We start from the raw sequence: 16,563 nt of genomic DNA, 5'->3' as shown, positions 1-16,563 counted from the left end.
CCAGCCACACTGGGAGAGAGTTGCCCCATCTGTCCTAAAAGTTGGCTGAGCACATGGAATGGCAAGTCTACCCAGCCACACAAGCTTGGGATTTTGTTGATTGTAATAGGTATCAAAATACAAGCTCTCAGTCATCTGCCCACCTGTTGGAGCCAAATGTGATGCTGTGGTTGTTATGGCATAGTATCCCAGCTTTGCCACTTTCTTGGTGTTCCCCTTGGTGGTGAGACACTCAGTGCCTGACAGATGTGGTGTCTTCAGTTGCTGAAAACACAGTCAGTTTAGCTGTCAAAGTAACAAAAGTCTTAAGTGTGTGAATCTATTGAAAGCCATCAAAAACTGTTAAGAGATAAGTCAGTATTTTACATTTTTATGTACTTCCCGTTCTTCAGAAGCATGCCTGCAAAGCAGTTAATGCAGAGTGTTAAAGACCCAATACAAAATTCATGTGTATATAAAGACACACTTGGCAACCCCTCTGTGTGACTGTCAGGCATTACTCCCCCGTTAGCTCTTTTACCAATAAGACCACCATGACATTTGTGTCAAAACAGAATCTTCCCAAGGCTTTATCAGCTTGCTCCTGTTCCTGATTTCTGCATATTTATTTTTATGTTGGCATTGTAGTGGTGATGTCATAAGTACTAGAAAGTAACACTGCTGAGAGAATTCAGGAGTAGACAAGTGAAGGAAATTTGGTGCAAGTACTGCAGAAAAAAGTGAAATAAAGTGAGTGAAATTAGAAGTTGATTTAAATACTGAAGAGCTTTCCCCTGTACTCACAATCTTTAAATTAAAATATGGGTCCAAAAGTTGTTGATACTTCTCAGATTTTTGCCAAGTCTACTCCAATCCCATTAATTCACATAAATCTGTTTATTGAAAGGAGCTGCCGGTACTTTTTTGTTTTTAAACAGGATTTCTACACACTGTGCCTTGTTTTCCTTCTCAAGCACTTGGTGAGTGAGAGTTGATACCAGTCAAATGAATCGTTAAATATGCAAATATCTTAGTAGCTGGAAAGCCTTGGAAGTTGATAAGGAAGTTGCAGCTAATGGATTTCACTGGTATGTGACAAAAGGCTGATTACGGTGGGGGGGAAAAGAGGGGGAGCAGCAGAGTGCATTAGCTGTTAACAGATCAACTCGTTCATGTAGAAGATTTAAAGTGCATCATTATTTCTACCTGGTTATTTACCTCACCGTTTCCTTTCTTCTTTAATCACTGGGAAAACAAAATTCTCTGATCTGATCCAAGCTCTTTACAATTAACTAGAACTTCCTAATGAAGTTCTAAAGAAGAACTGCTATGAAAAATTTACTTAGTAATTTTATTGCTTTTTTTTCACATTCACCTTTTATGGCTTTGTTATTAAATTGGAATAAGTAACAGAGAATAATAGGGACCCTCCTTGTTCCTGACACACACACAAAATACTGTAGATTTTTCTAGGTGCTTTTCTACATGTTATTGCTCTTGAGATTTTCATCTATATAAAACTAGGGGAGCCTTTCAAGTGCACAACCTGCTTCAACATGGGCAGAAGTTAATCACACATCTTAATCATAGGATCGTAGATTCTGGCTACCAGGAGGCTCCCATCCTGACTCACCCAATCCACCTCTTTTCCATGCTGTGAAATTCACCTTGAAACTGAGCATGATCCAGCCTAAAAGTAAGGATTTTTGCTCTCCCTCCACCCTTGCAATATTAGAAACTCGTGTCTCTGATGAATAGAAAACTAATTTCCAGTAAGTACTGGTTAAGGATGTTTAATCCATTTGTCTTTGTTGCCAGTGTTATACATCTGAATAGCACTTCTATAAAATTTATCACCCTGGCTCAGACCTTCTCTTTGCCAGCCTTCAGTCAGCAAGGCTAAACAAGCCATGCATTTCTAATCTTTAAATTCATAAAACAAATCCCTTAATCTGAGGTGTTTTGTGCACCTGCTCCAGTTTTAATTCCTTCTTCAGCTGAGGTTAATACAAATCCTGCACAGTTGTGCAATTTGCTTCACCAAAGGCTTATCCAGGCCTTGTGCAATGTCTCCAGTATCCCCTACCTCGACTGATTTATTTCTTCTGGTACATCACAGTTTTATTTTCCATGGATAAATAATATTTGTGGTTCTTAATTACTCTGTATTGACTAATCTATGTCTTTCCACTTAGCCACCCCCTTTTTTGCAGCAGGATTTTTGGATGCTAGTCCTTCAGTCCCAGCTCTCCAAGGGTATTAATCTAATTCCCATTTAGGTGTTTCTGGGTTGTAAACTTGATCTTGTTTCTGTACATTAACCCTTCAGATCATTGCACCACAGTTAAGTGGAAGAGTAGCCCTGGTGTATTTCGGATGAAGAATACCTATGGTTATTTTTACAGCTCTATAAAAGGCTGTAAAATCCATAGGTATGTTTGGATTGGTTTGGTATTTAATGTGTTATAGGGGAACCCAAAAGGGATTAGGCATCTGTGATCACTTTAACAGGGGAAACTCAAAATATACAGTCTCATTGCCCAAGCCAGGAAATAATAAAAAAAAAAAAAGTCAAGATTGTCAGCTTTTCTTTTTCCATACTTCTGAATATAAAACTTAGATTTTTTTTTTATTTGCCAATGGAACTGGAGGGTATATGTAGACAACTAAATACTTTTTTATTTGTGCCAAATCAGTTCCCACAGCCACACAAGCATATAGAATATGTAAGAATTTGCAAAATATATCTTGTTATTTAGCAGAACTGGGGACTTAAGTTTAATTTTTAAGAATAACAGTGAAAGATCTCTGTTAAAATACGTGACTGCCAAAGCACTGGATGCAATCTCTATTGTACATTTGCCCCTTTCTGAGGAAAGAGACAATTTGCAGTTTTTGACAGGTATAATTAAAAGCTTTCTTTTAAAATTAAAATGTGTTCTATAGAAACTCCATTCTCAGTGATATTCCTCCCCTTCCCTTCTACCCATTCAAGGTGGATTATTTCAGTACCAGTCAATGACTGTTGGTCAGTGGCTGGGAGCTGGCATCTCTTGCACAGCTTCTCTGCCTTACTGAGACGTCTGAAGGCTCTGCATGTGAGTGCCTGTAAAGCAGGGGGGTGGGAAGGACACCCCCGTGACCTGTCAGCTCTGTTTAGATGTTATGTAGGAATGACCTCTTTCGACCTCCTACCTGAAATCTGGAGCTGGGCACTGTGAAACTCACAGGAGTGTATCAGCGCTCTTCCAACTGCTCCCTATGTCCCAGAGCACCAGCATCATTACTGCCCATGGCAGAGTGTTCCCAGCAAAGCATTTCCATTTGCCACATACCTGGGTTACGGAGGGACACATTCTTCTGCTGTACTGTAACATGCTGCAATGACCGGGTCAGGATAAGGGCTCTGGAAAGAGTCCAAAGCAAGGGAGGACTTCGTTCAGCTGGAAATACTTCTTGTTCGTTGCCCTTCATCACTAAACTGGATCCCATCCACATCTTTTCCAAAAGTGCGTTGCTTTCTGTGTCCTTTTAGTGATGGGCCTGCCATCTGCAACAGGATGTAAAGGGATTAGGTCATGGGGTGGTCCAGACAGGCCTCTGAGGCAGCTGGATCTGGGCTGAATGAGAGGAACCAGAAGCAGTGACAATACAGCATTGAATGCAAAATTTAAATAGAGTGTCAGAGTAGCCAGATGTTTCCCCAAGAATGTGGAAAAGAAAAGCTTAAAATTGAGTATCTCGTGTAAGAGAGCAGCCAGTAATGCCCCTCCCCATCAGTTCTGCCCTTTTTTCACCACTGCCTCACTTCCTCCTCTGTGCTCAACCACTGCTGAGGCTGAAGCTGGTTGACGGTGTGTGAAGAGCACAAAGACACAACCTGAGGAAGCATTAATTGCAGGAGAGCACTGGGAGAGTAAAAGCCACCCCCAAAGGATAGCCTGCTCCAAAGTGGACACAATGTGTGCAGAACATGTGCCACTGGGCTGTTATTTAGGGGGACTGGGAGGATGTGTTTCTTCTGAGTCCGTGGCGGTGTAGACGTGGGAGCACCCACTGTCATACCTGCCTGGTCAGCCAGAAAAATAAGAATGGAGCGTCTGGCTTGTGGAGACAGTCTAGGCTGGGAGATGGAATTGTCTTGGTTTTATGCAAGGAAGCTTGGGTTTTGCTCTTTGGTTTTTTTACCATATCCAGTTAAATATAGCCTTTTAATTAAGGATAAGCCAGTGTTTCTACCACAAACTCATAAAGAAACCCACTAAATAATTTGTCGTGGTTTTTTAAAACAGGCGGTCTCTTGAGAAGAAAGGTCTAGGACTAAATTAGCAGGAATGCTGCAGGTCAGATTTGAAGTACTGCATGGTGACAGAATTGTTTGGGAAGAGTTGCCTGGAATTCTCTTTCTGCTTATCTGAGTTGCCCTGCTGAAATCACTCTGATTATTTAAGTGAAAAATGTCTTTCCCCAAGCAGGAATTTTTAGGGTCTCTTTTTGAATAGTGAGTCTATTAAAGCAGGGCTGACTTATTACTAAACCTTTAACTGAAATGCTGCTATCCAGAATAGTGTGTAACAATCTCTTCACAATATCAAACTTTAAAAAATGTTCCTAAATAAGCATAGATAATATGGTGGTATGAAAATCTGTGATTCCTTTTTCATTAAGTGGTACATTTTATCTTCCATACATCATTCCAATCAGGCAGGTGTGGGGTTTTTTCAGCCATAAATCAGCAGTTTGATTTCGTGATGTTTTTATGCCAGTTCTTACAGTACTTCTGTTTGCCATTGAAGAAAGGTTCATTTTTAGGCATGGAGGTGATTATAACAAGGAGGGCAGCCAACGATAATCAGCCATTTTAGCATAATACTAATTTCTGTGCAATGCAAATCATCTAGGTAGTTAGTTTTAAAAAAAAACTAATGACAGCTAATGGAGCACAGAATTTAGCTTGATCCAACTAAAAAATCCTAAAGGATTGAAATCCTATTTATTCATTCAGACAGAATATTTGCATTTTGTGTGTAGGAAGGTTTGATTAACATTATATCATCAAGATTTCTGTTTCCTCTGTTCCTCAATTCTCACTCCTCTTTCTCAAAACGGATGTGGCAGACATATCCAAAGGATGTGTTCAAAGCAACTCTGGAACCCAGGCAATGTGTGAGAGTCTGCGGGACACTTAGGGTTCTGAGTCTGATGAGTTTTCATGCTACAGATGTTAAGAAGACCCTGGTCAGATTATGCTTCCATTAGCTGTGGGTTCTTCAGGAATTTTGACTCCTCATGATTAGCCACTGTATGTCCAGAGTCTGGGTTAAAATGTCTTTTTCTTCTGTGTAATTGTGAAGTTCATACCTTCTCCTCAGCCTATATTTTCTCTTCTGTGTCCTTCTCAGGAAGTATATTTAAGGTTAAGGTAAGAGTTGATAGACATAATCTAACAGATAGATTTTGAAAAAAACCAGCCCACTGAAGTTATTGTCAAAATATACAGAAGGAGTCAAAGTTTAGAAGACTGTTTGAAGAGTAATATCAGTACCTTTAAATGCAGTTTGTAATTATGTAAAAAACACAACAAAACAAATACCAAAAACCCCACATCCAAAGCAGAACATATCCTTATATATACACAAAGTGCTCAAAAATCCATCACAGTTTGAAAATGCTACATTTGAAGTAACATTTTAAAAATCTGGCAAGACTATGCCTTTTCCAGCAGCATATTATGCTGTTGAATAGTTTTTCATTCCTGACTTAGAAACTGATTATGCATCCACTGAGCATAAAACTTGAAAGTCGTGAGCAAAGTCCAATCAACATTTTTATAGAAAAGCACAGGAGTCACTGCCAAAGTTCTGTGAAGCTATGCAAGTGTCCTGGCATGCAGACTGCTTGCTTAGATTCACTCCTCCGTGGCCCAGGCCGATTTTAAAGTTTAAAAATCTTCACTTTCACTTGCAAAACGCTTCCTGGAGTATACAGTAAGTAATGCTTTTAGCTCCTCAGCACATAACAGTAAGTCCAAATACAGTTTGAAAAACTAAGAAGCTTTTAAAATTTCAGAAGCTCATTACAAGAATTAAAACAACAAGGAGATCATGAGTGGGATGATGGAGTTCTGTGCTTTCTGTAGGGAAACACTCAGAGAGCCCTGTGGCCCTTGGGGATCTGGCTGCACTGCCAGACTTTGGGTACTCATGTGGGTGATCTGAATCTCCCTATGCAAGCTGTTACTTCTCCCTCTTGACTCCATGGGAGATTAGGCTCCATAATCTCAGTGCTCTCACTCGCACCCAACGTGCAGACCACAATTCTCAGCTGTGACATCATCCTCAGGTCCCCTCCACGCATTTTCTGTGCCCACATTCTTAAAGTTGGAGGTGATGGTGACAAGATGCTGTAATTTATTAAGTGGTCAGACTGAGTCTTAGCTGATATTGCCAGTTAAGGTAGTACATAGGAAACAGCCAGATCCTGTACGTTCCTCCTGAGACTCTCCACCCAGAAAGAGTGTATTCAGAAAGGGACATACGAAATCTGATGCCATTTGCCTGCACCAAAATCTCCATTTGCCCAGAGACATCACCCACAGGCGTGTTCGCTGATTTCCCACGCAGTACATATACAAATGTTCATGTACAAAAAAGCAGTGCAGCTGTAGGTTTCTGCATAAAGTATAATACTTCAGCATATGAAATTTCTGATTTTTGTGTTCTTTGAATTTATGAAGAATCTTGTTTTATGCCAAACCCATTTGTATGGCCATATGTTGATATTTCAAGGCAGACTTATAGAAAGTTACTAGGTTGCACGATCACCTTGTCTGTCATGCAGGTAGCTCGGAAAGGGAGGTAAGTGAGAAAAGTATAATCCAATCTGAGTATAATCTATGAGAACCATGTATTTAAGAACGTTGTAGGAAATCAGCATCATTTAGATGGTGCTGAAAAGATTCTGAATTCTCTCGTCATCCTGAGAATCTCTAAAGTGAAATGCAAAATATAAAATAGAGTGGGTCTGTGAAAACCTCAATGCTGTGTCCTTTACCTCATCGTGAAGCAAGTGGTTGTCTATGAGAGCTCTGACAATGCTATTCGGTCTTCTTAGTATATATTTCTTAATGCATGTTCTATTGCTGTTAAAGAGGTGTTAAATTACATTAAATGAACCTTTCCAATTACCTAGCCTAAAACAAGTCCCATCAGAATGCAAAAAATACTGTCTATTTTCCTAAACATTCTGAAGCAGGTTCCAAAAATCCCACTGACTTTTGTGGGTGTGTGTGTTCCTATTTTCTGCATCTTAAAAGAAAATACTTTTAGCATTTACGTTGTAGTTAGAGAGATCACCAATTTGGAGACTAAGCCTGTCAGTTCAGTTGTCTTAATGAAAGAATAGTTATATTCTTCCAGTAGATCTCTTTTTTAACAGCATTGAAATAAAACATGTGAATGTTGTCTTCACTATTTTATTATTTTCATTTATTTATTGAAATAACTACACTGACTTTTGATGCTTGATGTTTGTGTAAGTGGTAAAGTAAGTCAAGCTGCTTAATTAGGAAGATTCACTCCTTGTCTTTTTAGACTATCATCCTACAAATGCTTATATGATTTACTTGGTGTATATGTGTAGCAGGTTTTCAATTAAATGAATATTGATGGAAATATTACCCTAGGTTATAAAATAATCAGAGATTTGTTTAGTTCTGTTTTGTGGAACATGAATGCTTTATTGTGACTTAACTATTAAACATGTGTGCAGCTCCTTTCAGTGCACATACAGTTTTTAGGTGTAAAATAAAATGCATATTAACGTGTGATATCTGTGTATGAAATTTGCAGATACTAAGAAAAAGTGCAGTGTTAATGGTATATCTTTATTTTGTAGCTTGGATCATCCTCCTCTGTGCCTTTTACATCCATATTCTCGCAGCTGTTTATGACTGTTGTAGTCCCTCTTATTATTGGACAGGTATGTCTTTTAAATATACATTCTTATTTAAAAAAACAAGATAAAGAGCGCTATCTTAAAGACAGACTGGCAACCTGATAAGCTGCCACATAGGAATAGCCTCAGGATAGTGAAGTCTAATATCAGGGAAAAGATGCTACAGTGCTCCCTGGAGCCACATTGATCTTTGTTGAGATTGAGCATTTGTCCCTCACTACCACAAACATATGCTGCTGCAGAGCAAGGAGGGAGCTCGTGAACAAAAAAGTGGCAAAAATGGCAGCCCAGGCTGTGAGAAATTCCAGCCCCATACAAATAAGCTTTGAGAATACTACACAGTCCTTTTGTCACATGCCCTTTGCCTGGGGGGTGAAGGAAGTCCTCCCTAGTATCTACTAATAATTACAGGAATAAAAACATCTCAACATTAATAAACATATAAAGGCTTATTGGTCGTAAGTTAAGAAATCATAAAATTAAGGCTCCTTGAACTATTTTGCTTACGCTTTGCAATAAGGGGTTTAGTTGCACAAAGTATTTCTGCATGACTCCTCTATCATATTACACAGGGTGAAAGATACTTGTTGTTGAAATGAGCAGTTGTTCAATATTTAATTTTATACTTATTGTTCATATGTTTACATAAAGCCCTATTTTTCATGGCATATGATGAAAATTTCCACGGAATGTAAAAATACTAATTGCATATATAAGGTTTTCTATGATCCTTGTCTCTGTAGTGCCTGTTCACACATGTTAACTTTAGTTATTTTTTCCTCCCATGTCATGGTGGGAAATTGCAATAGCGTCAGAACTGTTGTCACTGTTCTTGGGCACTAAAACACCTTAATTCTACTTCTTACTTACTTGTAAGTATTTGTTGTTCTCAGGCATTCAGAATGCACAGAGGGAATATCAGTGGGATTTGAAGCTCATTGTATCATCCACTTGAACTCTGGGTTCAGCTGGAACTTTCTGGATTTTGTCAGCCTAAAGCAGACTCTGAAATGGAAGGCATGGTTAAAATACAGGCAAATGAGAGCAGAGGCTATAAAGGAGCACCCTGGACAAGGTTAAGAATATCTGTCATTGCCTGTGCTACATAGGACATTCAATCAGTCTTGTATCAAACTATAATTGCACATTTCAAAATTGGCATGTACTGTAAATTAACAAATTCCTAGTGAAGTTTCTTTTGATTAAAAACACACATTGAAGACTAGATGAGCATGATAAGCATGACAGTAGCCATCAGCATCAGCATCTGTGTAACCTCTCTGCAACCATATCATGTGGAAAATGGACATTACCTCTGTGATCCTGAAGGGTGTGGAACTGCTCTCATGCTTTGAATTAAATGCCAAAGAGCTTCCTTATTAATTAGGACGAAGGATTGCTGATTAACCTACCTGTGTAGTGCATTCTTACCTCATCAAAATTAGGTGTCCACAAAAAGCAGACAAGCAAAAGTGCTTGAATCCTCTTCTGAAAGGTCCAAAAATTGGAAGCTGTTAGTTGGAAGCCTTAGGTAGAAATTTCTGGGAAACAGATGCATGGCAGCAGATTTAGCATTGAAGTGTCCTACAGCCATGGAATATCAGCATCTGTACTGCAATGTGGTAAGCCCAAAGATGATGGTAGATTGCTGGACAAAGTGATGGCCAAATTTCAAGAGGACTTTCATCTGTATATATAATGAAAAGTTAATTTGGAAAGATGTGACAAGAAATTGATGTGTGAGCTCATTGGTGGAGTTGGGTGTTCTTTCAGCTGTAAGAAGCAATAAGGCTGAGTATCATGAATTGAGCAGTAGGCATATGAAATAAGTGCTCTGTGTGATCACAAGGTGGAAATCAGAATTGTGGTGAGACTTAACTGAGATGGGATTTAGGAGTTCTGGTAAAGACTGAAAGAAAAAATAGAAAACTGTCGCAATGACCGCCACTGACCACTGCCCAGGCTAGCTCCTGCGGTGTGCGACAGGAGCGGGGAGCAGCTGGAGGCTCTCGGCTTTAAAGCTGCTCCTCAGGAGTTCAGCTCTGCCCAGGGGAGCTGAAGCTCCAGGCAGAGTGGCTGTCAGCAGTCCCGACGAGAGAGAGGATAAAAAGTAGCAAGGAGGCTTGCCACACGGGATAATCCCACTTTATTGGAGGCAACCCCCAGGAGACAAGCCTCCAGCAGCTCCACGGAACCTCTTATAAAGGGAGGTGTTACAATGGGGATGGCTTAACTGGGGACCAATAGAAATCTCTGAGGGAGGGATATGGATGAGGATAGACATTTCCTTGGGCCAATAGCCTCAAGGGGAGGAGGGAAAGGGATCACACGTCCCAATGGGGCATCGAGGTTTAGGGGATTTCCAAAGGGGGAGGTATCTAGAGGGGTAGGGTCTCGGGGGATTGACGAGGACCATATAAGGGTAAATTGGGAGGTTTCAGATGATGGACACTGGACCCTCGGGAACAACAGGAGGGGTTTGGGTGATTGATAGGGAAAGAGCTAGAACAAGGGGAGGAGAACAACCATGTAGGGAGCACCGGGGGAGAGGCTTGGGTCTGTGGCAAACCAACTGGGAATAGGAGTGGGGAAGGTAGGGATGAACCACTGGGGTACAGAAAACTTACATAAAAATACAATAAAGGTATTGCATCACCACAGAGAATCTTAAAGCTTGTGTAACCCAGTGCCAGTAGTTTGGTTTTTTATAAATACACTTCCAACAAGAAATAGGATGATCCTTCTTTGAAAGTGTTTGAAGCAGTGAAGTGAATGGTCAACAGAAGTAGCTGTAAGCTCTAAGCATAAAGACTTTGTTTCTGAAGTTACTGACTTCACTGTATCTGTTCAGAGGATATGGGAGAGCAAAAATGCTAATGAAAGCTATGGATCAGAAATGCCAGTAGTTTACATTGATTGTCTTGATTGGATAGAGCTGTACAAAGGCAAACCAACCTGCCCAGATAAGAATAGAAGCCATTTCTGAAGGTGGATATCCAAAAGTAATGGGCAGGAGTCAGGGAAAACAATAAGCAAGAAAAGAACTGATACCAAGAGATCCAGCGATAGGTCTCCTTGCCCTTCATCTGTTCCAATTAAATGGGAAGTTTTGGCCTTTGTTCACAGACCACCACTGACTCATTACTGAACTGTTGCCTGACATGTGGCACAGGGATGTGTTTCTGAATAGCAGGTCGCTCACTCTGGGGTTCCAGATGCGTTAGGAGATAATGGACCACAATTCCTGAATGATGCCCTCAGCAATTAATTCTAATTTATCATTTCATGCTCACAACATCAGTTCCTTACCACATGCAGCCATACTGTTCAGCAGAAAAGTCAGTGGAAGAATGCCTGGTAAGGTTACCTGGTAGAAGAGAGCTTGATCGGGGAGAAAAAAAAACCCAAGCTTGAAACCTGCTTGCTTGGAGGGTTGCCTCTCCTCAGCCTTCCTAACTCGTCTGTGATCAACGGGGGCTTTATGCTCAAACCACGTCAGTGTAAAACAGAGGAGGCTGCTTAAAGGAAATGTTCTCTAAGGGCTTTATTTTCCTTTAAAAAAATCTTGCCTCTGGGAAAACCTGTGTTGCCTAAATGCTCATTTCCTGAGCAGGCTGCAGAGCTGGCTGTTTGAGCAGCCCCTGGGATATAAGCAGAGCAGATGAGAAGGTGCTTTTAGATTTGTTTTGTTTGGGGTTTTTTGTTTGCTTTATGGCAAAACATATGAAGAGTTTTGGTTGCTTGGCTGGCTTGTCAGAATTTTTAATGATGGCTGGGAGAAAGAAGTCACAATAGTGTAATTGATGCTTATTTTCTACTGGTTTTTGAACAATTTTTTTAGCATTTCAGGACTACTATTGACAGGAGTCAAACATGCTCTTCTAGCTGCTGACAGTGAAATGTGTAAAGGGCTTCAGGTACAGGCTCTGCTCAGGTGGTGGCCCATTCTTTAGGGAAAGAAAGAACTGCTAAAGGAGGAAGAAGATATGTTACAAGAAAGGCACTGAGTCTCACAGACAGCAGTGATTGATAGATAGTCTCCAATAAGGAGAATCGCTCTGTTCTTTTGTCAGAAATGTGCAGGTTGTCTGAACCTAGAAAATGTTGTAGCCTGTGTCCTCAGTGTCTACAGATGTGTTTTGCTAAATGACAGTCTGATGTTACTCAAATCAGTATCGATAGTATAATATTGCATTTGTATTTGTAGAGTAATGGATAAGACCCCTCTGACAAGAGATCTCGAAAAGGGACATAATCTATAGTATTTTATAAAGATCTAATTTTCTATAAGCCTTGAAGATCTGTAGTGGGTAAGAGCTTGTTATTTGTGCATCACTCTTGTATACCTCAAAGGGGAATTTGAGAATACTTGTTATATGATAAACATGGTAATAGATATCTCATGGAAAAGATTTTTGAATGTGCTCTGGCAGCTTGAAGTTCTCATTATTTTTAATCTGCGTAGCAGAGTCCTGGGTAAGATTGCTGCTTTTGAGCTGTTGTGATTTTGCTACAATCATTGTTCCCCTGTCCATAGATATTGGTAATACTTTTAGCCATCAAAATGTAAGGTTTCGAGAAATACCCAAGCAGTTTCTTCATGACCAGTTGTGCGATTTAGCTGGAGACTGTTGTTTCTTTGCTTATTTTTTTCTTCTGAAGTGACAGATAACAGGAACAGTGAAACCCACTGCAATGTTTCGTTTCCCCTTTTTTGCAGACTTTCTCCATTCCCTACACCTAAGTGCTTATGACAGACTTTTATTTTATGTTTTATATTAAAGAGCGATTTATGATTAAATGTTAATGAAATAGAATTTTCATTGCGCTTTCATTATATTCTACTAGTTTGAACATTTTTCAAAGCAGCACACCAAAACCCACTGTTTTCTATGAATAAATAATAAAAAGCTTGTCTGTATATTATCATTCATGCATTCTCTAGTTGCCCCATTGGTAATTTGTCAGCCAGCGTAAAGTGGGCACTTCACATTAAACAGACCTTAACTAAAGCTAAAATTAATGTTATGATTCTGTGTAGTTCTTCTTCCCAAATCTATAAAATGAAACCAGTTGTACAGAAATCCTCACTGAATCTAGTCACACAAAAAAATCTTGATGTCCTACAAGTAAAGGATTTTAAGTGCCTTCTGCATCATTGCCCAAAATGTTCCAGAGGAACCCTATCAACATTTGGAAGGTGTGCTTATAAACACAAGTCTAAAAGGGTGCTATGTTGCAATACAAGTTGTAAGTGAAATTGAAACTAAAAAGCCTAGCAAGGTATTTATTTTTAAAGAATGAGAAATGGAAAGGGGAAGGTAGGTGGCAGCTGATAGGGAGTAGAAGGTACTATTTAACTAAGGTGGAGAAACAAAAATTAACAGAACTGTTATAAAAAAAAAAATGGGAACAGTGTCAAATCTTTCTGTTCTTGTAAATTAAATCCACACAGAAGTAGCCCTAATTCTCTTCGAAGTCCAGGAGGGAGCTGCAGAGAGGACGGGTACCCTGGGAGATGAGCTCTCCTAGGAGCATCTTGCAGAGGACTAAAAAAGCAGATAAAAAACCTTCAGAGCACAGTTCAATCCCTTCTAACACCTGACTCAAACAGGGAACCAAGCCTAGTTCCCATAGAATACAAAAAATGAAGGAAATGTAGTGCTGCTGCAGGCACCCTTCACATTTTTACTGTGTTGCACCTGTTTATAAGGCTTTAAAGCAACAGTTGTAAATTACCCCCAACTGTGCAAGTTAATTTTGAAAATGGCCTCATGTGGTTTTTATAAACCTTGCTTTAAAGGTGTGCATGTGTCAGGAACTACCTCTTGGGAGTAAACTGACTGACATAATGGAGTCAGATAGCTTTTAGGGGAGTTTGGTAAGCTGAGGGAAGAAAACAAGACGCTTGGAGAAAAGGTTGGGGTTTTTTTTCACTCAGGTTGCAGAAATGGCTTTTTTCCACCCCATCTTCAGAAAAGAAACGTTAGATTGCACACTCTGTAGCATAAGGATAGATTTGACGTTTGCTGATGTCCTAGGAAAGCAGATGAACCATCACAAAGTTTGGAACTTTACAGCAGTATTCAGGAACAGGTGGGAATTCATGCCTTCCCACAGGTACAATCCCTCTAAAATTATCAGAGCAGGGTCTGGCTGACGTGGTACAAGTTCTGCCTTGTAGAAGTGTCTGCATTTGAACTGCAATGCAGACCTTGTAAGATGGAGGGTGGCTGTTCTGTAGAAACCTGTGAAGGATATTCCATTTTAGCATCTTATTTTATTCCTACAACCCAATTAGTCTGTCTTCCATTCCAGGATCTGATTCTTTATACTGGTTTTCACAGCTGCTGTCATGCTAGTTGAGTTTCTTCCTAATTTTCTCACCTTTCATGTCTTACAGGCTTCACTGGTGTAGTTCCCAATATTCCATGCAATTGTCTTTCTTGGTTTGCCATCACTATAAAAGAAGTGATATGGAAAAGTTACTGGACTGTTGAAAATATCTAGCCTGATTCAAATTTTCAAAAGAAAGTTTTGTATTTTAGACTTCATTGTGTAAGTCTGTTGCTATAAGTAATTATAATATTAATTAAGAATGCATTAGGAATCTTACCTTAGAAGACAAGTAATGTAACTGCTGCATTTAGGTGTGGTGATAATCTAGCATAGTTTCAGCTTGTTTACTCATGTGTTTCAACACAAGGAAAAAGTGACTTGTGTTTCTTTGATATGGTAAAGCCCTGGGTGTTTTTCCCAGGTATTTAGAAGAACATACTAATACACAATAAACAAAAGGAGCAGAAGGGCAGTAAAACCACTGTAGCTTCTGTTAAAGAGGAATTCAGTCTGAAAGAGTTGGTAGAATCAGGAAAAATCTATTTTACATAGTGGCATAAATAACAAGAGACACTCTTGTGTATAATGGAAACAGAAAAGGTGGCTTCCTATCCATTTCCTTGGGGTTTGTTTGGGTTGGGGTTTGGGTTTTTTTCCATTTCTTGGGTTTAATAAACAAGTTAAAGATCTAGATAATTTTTAGGAGATTTATTATATGACAAATGTCAGAAATTATTCCCTTCCATATAAGGTATGGGGGAGGAGCTCCTTGCCCTATTTAGTTCAATTAATAATGAACGTTAATGAATTACATTGTTTATTGCATTTTTTATCTTGTACGTCCAGCACTTGAGCAGACAGGTGGAAAGAGTCTAGAGCTATACTTTACTGACAGATTTCTCTGGGCATACAGTGTGACTGCTTTGGAGGTACACTTAGAGAAGGGAATTGTTTTTTCTGTAGTACACCTTGTGCTATTTTCAGGTATGATCTAATAACAGATGAGCATTATTTACCTGCTTTCCTGGAATGGCAGATCGTGTTTCTTTGGCCAGGGATGTTAAGGGAAACAAACATGTGAGCAGCGAGCCCGTTTGCTTAGGGAGGCTGGTGTTTAGACAAGGAGGTTAAGGCAGGATACGGAGCAGTCTGTAGGAAAAATACTGTGGATATAACTATTCTGGTAGAAGAACTAAATTGAAATGGGGACACTACTGTTAATTCAAGTGTAATTACATTTCTTTGTTGTTAAAAATTAAATGCTGGGCAAGAGGAAAGTTTGAGCCTGCAACTGTGTTTTGAAGCAAATTTGAACTGATGCCTTTCCAAAACCTTTGGAGGTTGCCAAAATGTAGTCTTCAGGAGGTGGTTGCCCGCTGGACATGTTTATGTGCTTTTATTGTCTAACTTTTCTGTGAGTTTATTAGCATCTTTCATCATGTAGATTATTTATAAAATATCACCTACTACAAAGTTTTGCTTCTCTCCCGCTGTTTTCTCCACTAAACTGCAGTTTGAGGGAAGGATTCACCTTCAGGTTCTTTCATGTGCAACCTCTGGGTCAGCCTTTCCCTTCTCTTTGGGGCTGGCATTTGAACCTGCACAAAAATCTTTACAGTTCATCACTACCACCATGACTGGTGAGATCAGCCTTGAAGGGCTAGAAGCCAGCTGGCACTGGCTCCATTGGTCATAGGGGAACCTTTTGGCTTCTTCTCCCAGAAGCCACCCCTGTTGCCTCCCCTGCTACCAAACCTTGCCACACAAATCCAATACATGCCCTTTTTGCTCTTTCCATCAGTGTGTTACATCTATTTTGGATGCCAGTGGTTCATATTAACATTGAAAAATGACTGTGCTAGCTTTCGCTGCATTTCCAGACAAATGTAGCTGTAGTATCTCAGCCCAGGCTCTGAATGTGTGTTGTCTTTATTGTATTTATGGCATTTATCATTATTTCACTATAAATATTCACAATTCTTTTTTGTAGTTCTCTGTTTACCCTGAAAAGTTATAGAATTGGGTTAAGAATTAAAAGGCTTTCAAAGCATCCTTGTCCTGAAGCAACTCTGCCAGGCATGAATAACAAATGGATTGTTTTTCAGTCAAAGTGAATCAGCTGACATGAGCTTCTGTAGGGTTATATTTCTCCCCTCAAGTTATACAAGAATTTAGGTTACCTTAAATCAGTGATTATAGGATGAATTGACCTCTGAAATTACAGATCATGTTGAACCTTGTGATAAGATCAAAATGTATGGGATTCTGTGTTAGAGAAAATGTATTTTG

At 39.6% G+C, this 16,563-nt stretch overlaps 1 protein-coding gene across 11 annotated transcripts in view; it reads left to right on the top strand.

Moving 5' to 3' along the window:
- Positions 1-16,563, top strand: part of SLC10A7 (solute carrier family 10 member 7) — a 143,679-nt gene that overhangs the window by 96,548 nt on the left and 30,568 nt on the right. For 8 of the 11 annotated variants that reach the window (XM_042049409.1, XM_042049405.1, XM_042049403.1 and 5 more), the window contains one exon: positions 7,876-7,959. The exons of the other annotated variants lie outside the window; for them this stretch is intronic. In XM_042049409.1, the coding sequence (XP_041905343.1) occupies positions 7,876-7,959 (84 nt within the window). The remainder of the gene's footprint in view (positions 1-7,875; positions 7,960-16,563) is intronic. 11 annotated transcript variants of the gene reach the window in all.

Source organism: Corvus kubaryi, unplaced genomic scaffold (assembly GCF_017639235.1).
Source record: "Corvus kubaryi isolate FWS band 111438036 unplaced genomic scaffold, C.kubaryi_AGA036_p1.0 71, whole genome shotgun sequence".
Lineage (NCBI taxonomy): Eukaryota > Metazoa > Chordata > Aves > Passeriformes > Corvidae > Corvus > Corvus kubaryi.
The sequence above is the reverse complement of the archived record's forward strand: the minus strand, read 5'-3'. Positions and strand labels throughout refer to the sequence as shown.